Source organism: Musca domestica, unplaced genomic scaffold, assembly GCF_030504385.1.
Source record: "Musca domestica strain aabys unplaced genomic scaffold, Musca_domestica.polishedcontigs.V.1.1 22, whole genome shotgun sequence".
Taxonomy (NCBI): domain Eukaryota; kingdom Metazoa; phylum Arthropoda; class Insecta; order Diptera; family Muscidae; genus Musca; species Musca domestica.
Genome location: NW_026712262.1, coordinates 6,308,906 through 6,322,493, shown reverse-complemented (window position 1 = coordinate 6,322,493; position 13,588 = coordinate 6,308,906). Strand labels below are relative to the sequence as shown.

Genomic DNA, 13,588 nt, shown 5'->3' with positions numbered 1-13,588 from the left:
AACTGGGCTAATTAGGAAAAGATTTTGTTTTTTTTTTTTGGTTTTGCAATGCCTTGCAGGACCAAAAAGTACACAGCAACACCATACCTTAGACCTCAAGCTACAACAAACCATTACCGGCAACCCTCATGTTTTACAAGAAAAACAAACTCACTCACAGGTACACATGTACGTCGGGTGGTAGAACAATAAAAAAATTGTATGTTTAATTAATGTAGTTAAGCTTGAAATAATGGCAGCCATCATCAGAACGACAATGAGTTCGACATCAGCCCCACAAAAGTGAAAAACATGTCGTTACACGACTAGCTTATATTTGAATACTTCTCTGAAGAGGTAATTCGTTTCTTTTTCGTTTTTTCTTCAAGGCAAGCAGAGTGGGTAGTTAGCAGTTACCTAATGGGGGTTGGTAGAGCGTTAGCAGGGAGAGTGAAGAATCAAGCATCAACTGCATATTTGAGATGTATAACCAGCGGAGGGTTGCTGCAGGGAATTTTTGTGTACTTCAGTGTAATCATTTACCCATATCGTCACAGTGAGGCATTGTATTTAGGAACACAAATATTCACTCACTAACAGGCAATGACGTGGCACACTCGGTCTTTGGTGGAATGGGCATTCCAACTAAATTTTGGGGCAACAAGTTGGTTTCTTATTTTCCACTTTGTCCCGTGACATGTTGTTTCTCGCTTATCCAGATTTCCCATTTTGGTGTTCCAATTTCCAAGGATGTCGACCAACCCGCTTTTAATTTCAAGTGTTTCGGATGTTGGAATTAATGAGATTGGTTTTTTCTACTCTTATTTCGATTAAATTTCCATTTGCATTTCCTTGTTCCATGGCAATTGGATGGTAATATTGGGGGATCAATAGAAGTTTAATTGTGGGCTTTGTATAAGGATTATTGCCGGAGGCGGAGTGGTTTAGAAATAAGTGGTGGAATTAGTATGAAATTTATGAGGTTAATAGTATTAAATGTAAATTAACATAATAATTTGTTTTAAATTGGGATGAAATAATTTCTTTGGGAAAGAATTTTTTTTTTTTGTGGCGTGGTAGAGGTGAGACTTGAAGATGAAAAGAGAAAATGTTGAAAAATATTATTTCAAACGAATTTAGAGAGCATAGTTATTATAAGGCCATGTTGGTATTTAAGAATACCAAAGAAGAATAATTTCAAATATCTAGGATAATCACCAGATTATTAATTATTACAATAGCATTGCGCCTTGTTTACGGAAAAATCAAAAATAATCGGCCGGTTCAAGGTCACTGTTAAATAATGTGTTTATTATGTTGAATATAAAGAAACTACCATTCTAAGTTACTGTAATACCAAAATGTAAACATTCATTCTTGATTTTTGATACCAAATCTCTAGGAAGTAAATGTGGAAATTTAGGTTTTCGACTCTGAGTTATTTATAAAAAAGAAATGAAAAAAAGAACACCGAAGTACAGTGATTCAGAATAGATTCTTTCTTGGTTAAAGTAAAAAATTCTAGGGATAGAAATATTCGTGTCTGGGAATGTATTATTTTTTTGTGGAATGTTGACTTTAAGAAATTTTAAAATACAATCCTGTAGCGTTTAAACGAGATAAGGTATTTTTCCTCCTTAGTCAAATTCAAAATTAGGTGAACTTTTCTTCAAAGGCAGGGAAAACACTTAACATTTTTATAATTCATTAAAATTACTGAGATAAATCTTGGTTCTTTTTACTGTTTTATGCGTAGACAAAAAATCTTTAATAACATAAATAAAATACTTTTTACTATTTTTAAAGACTAAAATTATAAATGGAATTCTGGTTTAAAATTCTTGAAAAAAGAAATGAACCCAATTTTAACGAAAAATAAAGTCACAAATAATACGAAGAATATCTTTATGATTTCACTCAGTTATTCAAACGACGTGTGACATTAATAGAGAGTCAGGTACCCGATATAGTAACTTTATATGATTTTTTTCTTTATTTTATAGGAAGAAGTCTATATTTGTCTAGAGAACTTTTTGCTCATTATACTTATAGAATTCTATGTCTTATTGTATATAGTTCTATCGCTGAGAGTATTTATAAAAAAAAACCAAGAATATTTATCATTAAATCCGTGGTTTGCCACCAAAACTGTGAAGACGAATGTTCCATTCAATAGGGAAGTCTTTGTGACCATAAACTACGGTAAAAAGTAGATCTCCGGAAAATTCGTTCGAATTTAATCAAAGAGCGAAACTTTCTGGAAACTCAATTTTCCGATGTCGCTCGAATAGGAGTGGGCATGTTATCCTCTTTTTTAAGTGGAGCAATATTTGTTCAAAAATGAGAAGATTCTACTTTTGCCGAGCATTCGTTTTTGTCATACCGTTGTTGTATTTCTATGTATTTTACATCCTCTTCATCACACTTCCCCCTCTTTACTCGGTTTGCTCTTGCACACACAAGTCAGGAAATAAAATATTTTCACTAATTTTTAGAGCAAACTCTTGTTTTATTTAATTCCAACTCTAATTTTTCAAACGGGAGTGACTCGGAACGGTGCCTGCTCTTCGAGTAATCCTTTTTACGTGAACCATTTTTAAGGGAAAGTGTTTGGGGATAAGGGGAACATGTTGGTCAATGGCAGGCTATGGATCCTACACATTCGGAAACTTGTCACAGAGTTTCTGAGCGTTAGCTGCCTGAAACCCAGCTTAATTTAACTACACTGAGAATGGTGCAGATGTCTCAACACTTATGTGTCCTTTGCTAAGTTTTTCGAAGTTGTCCAATCAGTTAAATTTTGATTTTCGATTTTAAATTTTTAAACCAAAGTCTATTTAAATCGATTTCGATTTTTAAGTTTGAGGTGTAGTTCTGCCAAACAGACAGTGTTTTGATTTTGGGTACATTAAAGTAGTGAAAATTACAACGAAAGCGCTGCAAAATGCAATGCAAAATGAAGGTCGAACAAAGATCCATTTTCAAAAAATCGAATTTGCGATTTTTACTAGACTTCGTGATACCAAAAGTTGATTGATTGATTGATCTAGACTCGACGTGTGTATTCCCAAAACAGATCAATACATTCAAATCTTTACAGGCTCCCAAGCCCCAATCCTGCGAAGTTCCCATATTTGCGGCATCCTTTACCGCTAGTAAAATTGGATATTGGTATCAAATCTATTCGGCTATATATAAACGTTTTTGAGAGTCGTTTTAGGTCTTTATCGCGATAGCATATCTGAGATAAAACCAGTAAAGAAAGGTCAAATGATGGGCGGGTCCGACTATATGTTAAAATTGAGAATTTATGTGAATAATACCATACCGGTTATTAACCTTTTTTGAATGGGAATTATGGCTTAGGAGCAGTTATAATTCGAAATCGGAGGGAACTAATATACGGGAGGTATATCCAACTCTGAATCGATTTCCACCAAATTTGACGATGACATTTGTACATTTCTTACCAAATAATATTTCTATAGAGTACATGATATGATAAAAAAATTATATTGGAGCACTAGATATAGTGAAACCCAGTTTAACCAAATGGAAAAATTTGGTTGCATATGCAGAAATCCATCGAATTTGGGTTGTTATTATATCTTTGGTGCACAATAACTGTAAAATCGGATGAAAATACATGTGGAAGCTTTATCCAAATCTCTATAATATTTGGCAGAGGTAATTTTGAGCTGTAACTGATATCTGGTAGCAAATATCGTTGTTGTAGAGTGCATATTACGAAGGGGAGGGGCTTAAATATCAAATGGGATGAATCATAAACATGGTGCTTAACCGATATAGCTTAACTGCTATAGCTATATCTTAACCGATTTTCACCAAATTTGAAGTACTTGCTTCAAGACAAAATTCGGTTGTATATGCCATTTTGGCTGATATTAACCATTTGGTGCACAATAAACCCGAAATACAGGAACTGAGCTTGATAAAATATGAAGTTCTCGCTGCCAGGCTGGATTCGGTCAGATGTGTCGAAATGCTTCCTATTTGGACGAATATTATACATATGGCGGCACAATAAATTTGAAATTTATTCTCACCAATTTCAGTAAAGTTCGTCCTTGGAGCTAACAAATTATTTGTGGAACATTTCAACAAAATCAGACAATAAATGCCACCAAAAATACATGGACTCAGAATGTGATTCTATGAGGACCATTAAAAAGAAATATGTATCTATTTCGTTCCCTTCAGCATAATAATCTGTACCACATCGGGATTTGATAGATATTTTATTTATGAGAAAACAAAACTAACCGAAACATTATCAGCTGGGATCCGAAAATTCTTAAAAATTCATTAAATTTAAGGGTTAACCAAAAAGGTTGCCCACATTGATTGATTTTGCTCTGGGTATCGTTTTATGGGACTGATACGTAGGCAGTTCAAACTGCCTTCTTCCTTAAAAAATTAAATTTAAATCTTATATCTCAATTCGTTAGAAAGGATGTACCGACAAAGGGACAAACTTTTGGCTCATTTTAATAATACTTTGTCGAAAATATTGCTCCCCAAACCCCACTCCCCATTAATTTACATATAGAACATAATATCTGGTACTGAGTATTGTATTTTATGAATACATTACAACAACATATTAATTTTATTTTTATTATCGCCCCTTTTAACATAATTTTATTGCAATGTTTATTGTTTTTACTCGTGGCACTCTCTCTCATAACTAATAAAATAAAATTTGTTACACATCATAATGTGGGATATAAAATTTATGACAAGTATTTCATAAAAAATGGTAAATATTTATTATGCCTTGTTTCCCTTTCGGAAAATCTCTTCGAGTCAGGTCAGCCAGCAATATGCCAGCTGTCAAAAGGTTAACTTTTGAAACATTGCATTTTGACATTTCAAGTTTAATTTAATCGAGTGGAGAACTTGTGTCAGGGATGATTAATGGCTTTCGGTTTCGTCACACGTCTTTGATTTTATGCTCCAATTTTTATGATTGTCCCGCGTGAAATATTGATGGATTTGACGGAGTGACTATTAAGAATGGAGCAGATTTTTTTGTAGGGTGGAAAAATGGAATGTGTCACAATGTGGGTGTTTATATCATCTATAAAAAGCAAAAGACTAATATTTTTGGGGAAAGACATTAGTGAAACGTTGAGGGGACAATTGAAAATGAAGAAAAAAATTTATCCTTCAGATCAAAAGTAAATTATTCCAAGTCCTCCCTATTTCACTCCAAAAAAAACTTCAGTTTTTCAAAGAAAAATATTATTTAGTTTTTCTTTCTGTTGGTACCTTCATTTAATGCCTCGCTGACTTTCTTTGGAATGTAAATCACTCATATTTATTTATTCAAATATCTCTTAAAAAGCTTTCATTTGAATAAGAATCTTTGAAATTTCACCCCCATGAAACATCGACTTCAGTAAATTTTGTTCTACTTACCGTTTATTGCCCTTAAATTGAGCCACTTCCGCATACCGCCTGCCCATGGGAGCCTCTTGTGGACTCAACAGTGCATCGCACTGCAATGGCAGACTGCAGGGCTGTGAGTCGATTTCGTCGGGTTCAATGTTACCCTCATCAATGTCAGTGGAACTACCCGTACCACCCGCTTCGCGGTCCTCCTCCTCCTCACCACCCACACTGTTGTCCTGTTGCTGCTTTGAGGAGGCATTTACATAATTATGGAGCTTTTCGCGCAACGAATAATCATCGATGCACGACGACGAGTTGGAAATGCAATTTTTACGTTCCGCCTCAAGATCATCAATGCTGACATTACCATTCTCCAAATCGTGATAATCATCAAGGACAACATCATCGCCCGACGAAGTACACTCCGAGGAGGTGGATGATGACGATGAGGCCGAGGTGTTCGAACGACTAACACAACTATCTACACTAACCAAGGAATTGCGATTTTTGTTGTTGATTTTACCAGCTTTTGCCGCGGAGTTTTTATGTTCATTGAGATCCTCTTCATCGGTGGAAGAGTGATTCGAACATATGGATGAGTCAAAGGATTTGCTCAGCGAAGATTGTTTGGCATCCGTTATCAATTCATTGCAATTCTCCGTATCAATAGTGGAGGAGCTCATGTTGTGTGTTATGGTCTTTTGGTCCTCCGTGTCGCTGGGCGAGTCCTTTTGGGGCACAATGATCAGGGAGGTGCGTTTACGCAACGAATCATCTTTGGAGTCAATGTTTTTGGTTAAAGTCTTATCCGACTTGGCGGCAACAATAACTTCGACTTTGGAATTGCCATTTAAATGGTCCTCCTTGGTTTTGCTTTCCTTGATAATATCGGCCGACATTTTGCAGGATTTGTGGTTTGGAATGTCTTTAATGTAATTAGAAATACATTTTTGAGAACGATTTTGGTTGAAGCTGCTACGCGCTTTTCTTGAATATCTGAAAGTTAAGAATTATTTTAGAATCACCGAAAATCGAAATCGAATACATTTTTTTACCGCTGTAGCCATGTGAGAGTGAGTGTGAGTCGATGTGATTGTTGGTTGGAATTCCCTTCCTTTTATTTTTGATAGAATTTTTATGGTTTCGAAAATTTCATTAAATATCAACACTTGTCAATCATATTTCATAAATTTCCAAGTCACATTTGTTCCGAGGGAGGCGTTGTTTTAATGGCGCACATTTATGAATGTTGGGTTGGTGCATTTGATAGCCCCGTTCACAGTTCCATTGAATTTCGATGGCTGTGCCCGTGCCTCCCCCGCACAGGTTATGGCACCGGAATTTCTGTATTGATTTCCAAACATATTTTTATTTTCATATTTCATTTCACATTGTCAACACTGTTGTGTACAACTGACTGACTGGCTGGCTGACTGCCTAAGTGTCATTGTGTGTGTATGTGTCTGTGTGTCACAGATAATAATTCACGTTTGTCTCGTTCTTTTATTGTTTCGTTTTTCTTTTGGTTTTATGGAAATTGATATTTTTCCTATGCAGTCACCAGCCAAAACCCAGCCAAGTCAATGAGACGACAGAGGTGTAAATATGATCGTTTGATTATTTATGTTTGATGAATATTAAATAATAATAACATCATCATCATCGTCGTTGTCGTTGTCAACATCATCATCGTCATCCATTTTTTTGTGGTATTTGTCATTTACATTTATTCAGTCATTCCATCGTCGTAACATTAACTAAGTCAGTCAGCCAGAGCCATTCATAAATTTGTATATTTTTTCTCATTTCTTTTTGTAACCAAACGAAACAACCCTCCTGAGCTATGCCCAAGGGGGGAAGCTACTGTAATAAATTGTATCGAATTGCATTTAGACCATATGTTCGAGAAATTAAAATAGCGAAACGAAAAGGAAATGAATTTTGACTGTCTGTGTGTGCAGAAATGTGAAACGAAATTCTTGGGCACATCAAGTTGTGGTATTGGAATGAATAAGTTTTAAAGTCTTTAGGGAGGCTATCTAGTTAATAAAATTGTAAACGACACCTAGAAACATTAGCTATGGAACCTCCAAATATTCTGAATGACAGTTACTAGTAAAAAATTAGAAAATTTTAAAATATTCAAATTCATTACTTAAAATTCTAAATTCCACAGGTACAATTGAAAATGAGGTGGCAATCTCTGGGCCAAGATAAATCTTACGGCATTTTTATAAAATATCATATCACATCGATTGGAAACGGGCCCAAATCTTCTATAATTCATAAATTCTAACTAAGGTGTTGGATATGCCTTTTAAGCTAATAGCTGTTTTTACAAATTTAAAAAAATGGCTATTTTTATCAATTGGTTTTTGGATTTTGTGTTCCAGGTGGAATTTTGAAGATTTTGTTCATATTGGAAATTTTTATTATTATTTGTTTAGGGTATATTGACCCTCACTTTGTCGAGTTTTCTCAGAATTTCAGGTGCAATCCCTTGCATTACTAATATGCATAAAAATAATGAGTTTTTCTGTAGTATTTATAAGGTAAAATAAGAAATGTTTATTATACGAAGTAACGAGAATACGTCCGACGTCTGAAAAAATAATACGAAAAACCTGTCAACGAACATATACGTGGCTGTGTTCTTATGCGCCCGACTTCCAATTAGAAGATTACTTGTTCAACTCATCAGGTAAAACAAAACAAACCAAAAATAGAACTACTTCATTCTCGTCGGTTCTTAATGGTATTATGGTAAGTAGTTACTTCCTATGATATGCCCGTGTTAAAATATGTGTTTTGGATGCTGCTTTGTAAGTAATTACTGATGCCATTATTTGGTAATGATATTTTTTGCTGATGTTAAAAATGGGTTTCATAATTTAAGTACCCTATCTTTTGGTGACAGGTATTAAAATAAGGTGTGCAGCTAAACATAAATAGTGCAGCTATATTAAAAAAGTGCCATAGAAAAGAGTTGGTGACGCTAGACGCAGCTTTTAGTTCTCAAAACTGGGGCGATATCTGAGGTACAAGACCTCCTGATGGAATACAGATCAATTAAGTATCGATAATTCCATGATCATCATCAGCACTTGGAAACGGCCAAAGATACCTAGTTGTCCTCTCATGAGCGACAAAAAAAACAGAAGATCAAAGTAGCTACGAAATCGAAAAAACGACTTAAGAATTTTCGAGTTTTGCCTTCAATAAAATGTCAGCGCAAGATTTACGAAATCGAAAAATAGGACTTAAGAATCTTCGAGTTTTGCATTCAATAAAATGTCGATTTCCGATTTTATCTAATTAGCTACAAACCAATGTTCGACTTTGCCTTATCAAATCAAAATCGACAATTGATTTTTTTACTTATTTAGTGGGTATTGTTTGAAGAATAGAAAATCATATTGAAAACATATTAAACCTTGCGTACTTTTGGGCTCGTACGAAAATGGAATATCAAGAAAAACATCTACATTTATAGGTCTAATGTGTAACTTTCTTTTATCGTTTGAATTTTTTTTTTTCAATATTTTATTAATTAAGTATTGTTTGTAAAGTAAACAATGAGTAAGGTTGTCAAAAAGTTACAGAATCGGACTACTAGTTACATTTTCTTGTAGGAAATATACTCGAAGTGCTCGAAGAGTAGAAGTTTTGCATGAAGTTAACTCTTCACTTTTTTGTTTGTCTTATGTGGGAGCGCTCACGAGTTACTTCCTGGGGGAAATGGTGTACGCAAACTTTGTAGAGAAAATCCACAGAAGCAAGGGAGAGCACTCAGTTCTCGTGTCTAAAAAACGCTGGTGACAACGCTCTTTAACGATAGAGTTAATTAGGAACGGACTCCGATGTTGACTTGTGGGTTTCAAATTTGTTATTGTATGACGAACATCAAAACTCGACTTAAATTTGATAGAAATATCAGAGCTAAGATTTGCTTGTTCTCACTCTCGAGTGAACGAAGTTTACCCTCCACTCTTTTGTTTGAAAAATATGAGGTGAAGTCAAGATGCTCGTCTACAAAAGCCAAGAAGAGAAAAAGCAGAAAATTAGAGTCTATCTTATGATTTGCTGGCACAGATTGGCCGGAGCGCTTTTTTGGTTTTATTTCGTTTGTAGCTGTTGGTTGAAAAAATCCACATTCCTACAAATAAAACAATGGTACTCGGAATGAGTAGAATCTGCTCGAATTCATACGAATTGTACTCTCACTTGAAAACGAACAAAGCTTGCTCGCTACTATTTGTGTGTCATAGAAAAATAGAATATACTCGCAGGCGTACTCTCGCCTAAATTCGAGTAAATTTTGGTACTACATTTTAGGTTCTGGAACATGTTTGCTACAAATGTTTGCAATCATTCTTCTCAAGAAGAAAAAACCTGTCTGTCAAGAATATGCAAACTTTCAGTGAATGAACTGTCGACATTTCTCTCTCGAATCGGGGAACTTTTATGTTAAGTGACTATTGTGAACGATAGTTGTACATTTTTGGGTAACCGAACAGACCTAGCCAACATCGACACCAAAGTGTCAAGTTTAACTTTAAATTTTGGAATACCTTTGAGCTGTAATTTTATCTTTCTATAGGCCTTTTTTAATAATATGAATTTCTGGAAATTATTTTTATTTTAGCCCACAGACACTTTTTGTTAACTTAAAGTGGACGCTGAATAAAACATGTTTATTTATAGAATAGTTAGGCCATTTAACCCATGTCATTATTAAGATTTTCATCAATAAAATGTTCACTGTAACTAAACTTCACATTTTCTGAAATATTACAACACATTTTATTGTAATTGTTAAGTCATATTTTCACTTCTTTCACAAAATGGCAAATTCAATTCAGAGGAGGGGGGCTTTTTAATGACAATTTGATTGAGAGTCATTATTCATTCGAACAGACTCGAACTTCGAACGTGTTTTTTTTTTGTTGTGGATAACAAAATGGTCAATGGTCATACAATTGACATTTCTGCAACAAAAATGTTGTAAAAATTAAATATTTTTATGATTATTGTTGTAATTGTTGTTGTTGCTATTGCTATTAATATTAATAAAGTAAACAACAATGGGAAACATTTATTGTCGACAAAACATAGGGCAAGAGAGAGAAAGAGCATTGTTGTGCATTAATGGTATTTTACGGTTATTTTTTTATCTTCACAAAATATACACTCACACATACGCATCTCAACTTATTATCCCAGCCCCATTGCAATGACTCGGGACAATTTTGCACCAAAGTAATGGTCATTCACTTAAGAGATTTTATTTCTCATCTTTGGCCGTTCATTCGCCATTTATGTCCATTGTAGTTAAGGTTTTTTTTTTGTGTTGAAATTTCTACGCATTTGAGATGTTAACGTTTTGTCAATATCCAATAAACAAGCAAAGCCGACAGACAGACAACAATTTACTGTAATTGTAGCCGTCTTTTTTTTGTTGCTACGTTTTCCCGCTTTACTTCTCTTCGCTTTTCGTTAAGAAAAAAAGTGTTTAACCATCATTAATCACTTTCGATTATGGTTCATTAATATTGGCTTCCAAAGAGTAGCTGTAGTTGGCTATTAATAAGTTCCCCTCCTCCCCTCGTTGACATGGGAGGCGTAATAACTGTTTACGTAACCATATTTGGTGAATATTACGTGTGAGTAAATAATGGGTTGGCTATTCGTCGGAGTAAAATGGAAGAAAAATGTGCTGTGGCGCACGCAGTGGCGTATACATGTTGCAGTGGAATAAATTTTATTAAACAATATAATAAAAACAAGAAAAGACATTAAGTTAGGCCGGACCGAACTTCTAATACCATTCACCTTCGTTAAATATAAAAGTATCTGAATTCAAACGTGTTCCATTTTAAACTACAAATGCCAGTAAGACCGTGAATATTACTTTTCAAAAAAAAAAAAAAAAAAAAAAAACAAGTAAAACAGCAGTTAAATTCGGCCGGGCCGAACTTTTAATACCCTCCACCATTTCGAAGGAACTTGAAAATTTTCAAAAAATTTAAAACTTAAATGAAACCCGTCATATGGGGGCTATATGAAGACGTGGACCTGCATACGATTTTCTTTGCCTAAAGTTGTAGTACCTATTAAGATCTTTTAATATGAAATTTGAAACGATTCCGCCGAATAATGTTGCTGAAATCGTCAAAATACCGACTATCGGGAGGTACCGTTATATGGGGGCTATATGAAAACTTGGACCTGCATACACAAATTTTTGTCATAGGCTGTAGTACCCATTAAATTCGAAATTTAAAATAACTCCGGTAAATAATGTCGGAAAGTCAAGAAAATACGGAGTATCGCGAGGCACCGTTATATGGGGGCTATACGAAAACGTGGACCGACATGGCTCATTTAGGAACTTAATCTGCCTACTGGTAAACTAAAATTTTAACCTTCTATCTCAATACGTTCGAAAGATAGCGTGATTACAAAAGACGGACAGACAGACATATGGACATCGCTAGAATATATATACTATACAGAATATATATACTTTGTAGGGTTTATTATGAATATTTCGAGGAGTTACCATACCCTCCATAGAATGGTGGAGGGTATAAAAAACCATAAAGTGGGTGAGGCCGTTGTATGTGGGCCAGCGGCAACCTCTATAGACAGTTTTATACTTCAAGGATTGTCATCTCCCAAATCTTCTTAAATACCAAATTTGAAACAATTTCGTGGGGAAATGTGACTAGGATTATCAAAATACCGAATATCGATGGGTATCGTTATATAGGAAAATATGGGCCTTAATATTCAATATTCTGCCACCGGAACTAAAACCCATTTTGAACTACAAATACTAATTTTGGACAAATCCGTGGAAAAATGTGAAAAAAATCAATCAAAATACCGAATATCTGGAGGTACCGTTATATGGGGGCTATACGAAAAGGTGAACCTATATGCACAATGTTCCGACACTAGACCTGGAACCCTTTACGAACTACAAATATTAATTTTTAGACAAATCCGTTAAAAATTTGGCAAAAATCATCAAAACACCGAATATCCAGAGGTACCGTTATATGGGGACTATACGAAAACGTGGACCTTTACTTACAGTGTTTCACCACCGAAGGTACAAACTATTATGACCTTCAAATCTGTGGAAAAAATCAAATCAAAAAATCAATCAAAATACCGAATATCGGAATGTACCATTGTATAGCGGCTATGCAAAAACGTGGACGGATATATCTCATTTTCAATACCAACCATCCTAGACGCAATACAAATTGTTCTGCCAAATTTTGAATACGTGAAATAATGTGGACTTTGTCGTTATTTCAACAATCAGGCGGACATCGTTAAATCGACTTAAATTTTTACGCTGATCATGATTATATAAACTTTATGGGGTCTACGACGAATATGTTTCAAACGGAATGACAAAGTTTATATACCCCCCCCCCCATTCCACTGGAATTTCTTCTTCCAATAATTCTAATTTTTTTCAATTGTTTGTCATTTTGTACAATTTTTAGGATAGCCAACCTATTACACACTTGCTGCACATTTGACAGTCACATCGCAAATGGTTATGAAGTTCGTTTCGTAAAAAAGTCAAAGAAGAATCATAAATTAAAACAACTCTATTATCGCAACAAAAACAACGCCAGACTACCAACTACCGGGTGGCAAGCTTAAGCAAAACGTGTTGACAAAAACATTGTGGACTTCAATTGAATTTAACCGCTCTTGCAATGCGTTTGGCATTTGAATGCATTCCCTGATTCCATGGCTTCGATGTCGGACTGCAGTGAAATCCGTAGTTGGTATGCATTTCATGTCGTCGCCAAAGCTAATTTAAAATGTATCAAATTGAATCAAATTTAGAAACAGTTCCGTTGGCAATGCAAATGTGTTTTGTGTGCAAGTCGTGGAAACGAGCAGAGGACACTTTGACAAAATTATTAAAAATGGATACCAAAAGAAGACCTTGTTTAAGTGTTATTTTAATATCTTTTTTTACTTTTCGTTCTATCCAAATTTACTTAAATTTTTTTGCGTTTTAAGGTGAAATAGTTCATTTCAAAGAGTGTTTGAAAGTCTGTTTTTTAGTTCTAATAAAAGGAGCTCTAATCTAAAAGAGTATATGATTAACTTTTCCACGATACAACCATAGATACCTTACTCATGACTTTTTACCAAAGTG

At 34.7% G+C, this 13,588-nt stretch overlaps 1 protein-coding gene across 5 annotated transcripts in view; it reads right to left on the bottom strand.

The window, feature by feature from the left end:
* LOC101893749 (protein sprint) overlaps window positions 1–13,588 on the bottom strand; it is a 452,096-nt gene that overhangs the window by 116,705 nt on the left and 321,803 nt on the right. Inside the window, exons 1-2 of one of the 5 annotated variants that reach the window (XM_005180729.4) lie at window positions 6,450–6,547; window positions 5,422–6,390 (exon numbers count right to left, since the gene is read on the bottom strand). The exons of 3 other annotated variants lie outside the window; for them this stretch is intronic. In XM_005180729.4, the coding sequence (XP_005180786.2) occupies window positions 5,422–6,293 (872 nt within the window). In that variant the 5' untranslated portion in view covers window positions 6,294–6,390; window positions 6,450–6,547. Of the gene's footprint in view, window positions 1–5,421; window positions 6,391–6,449; window positions 6,548–13,588 lie in introns of those variants that run through there. One more of the 5 variants, XM_059122993.1, reaches the window with a different exon arrangement.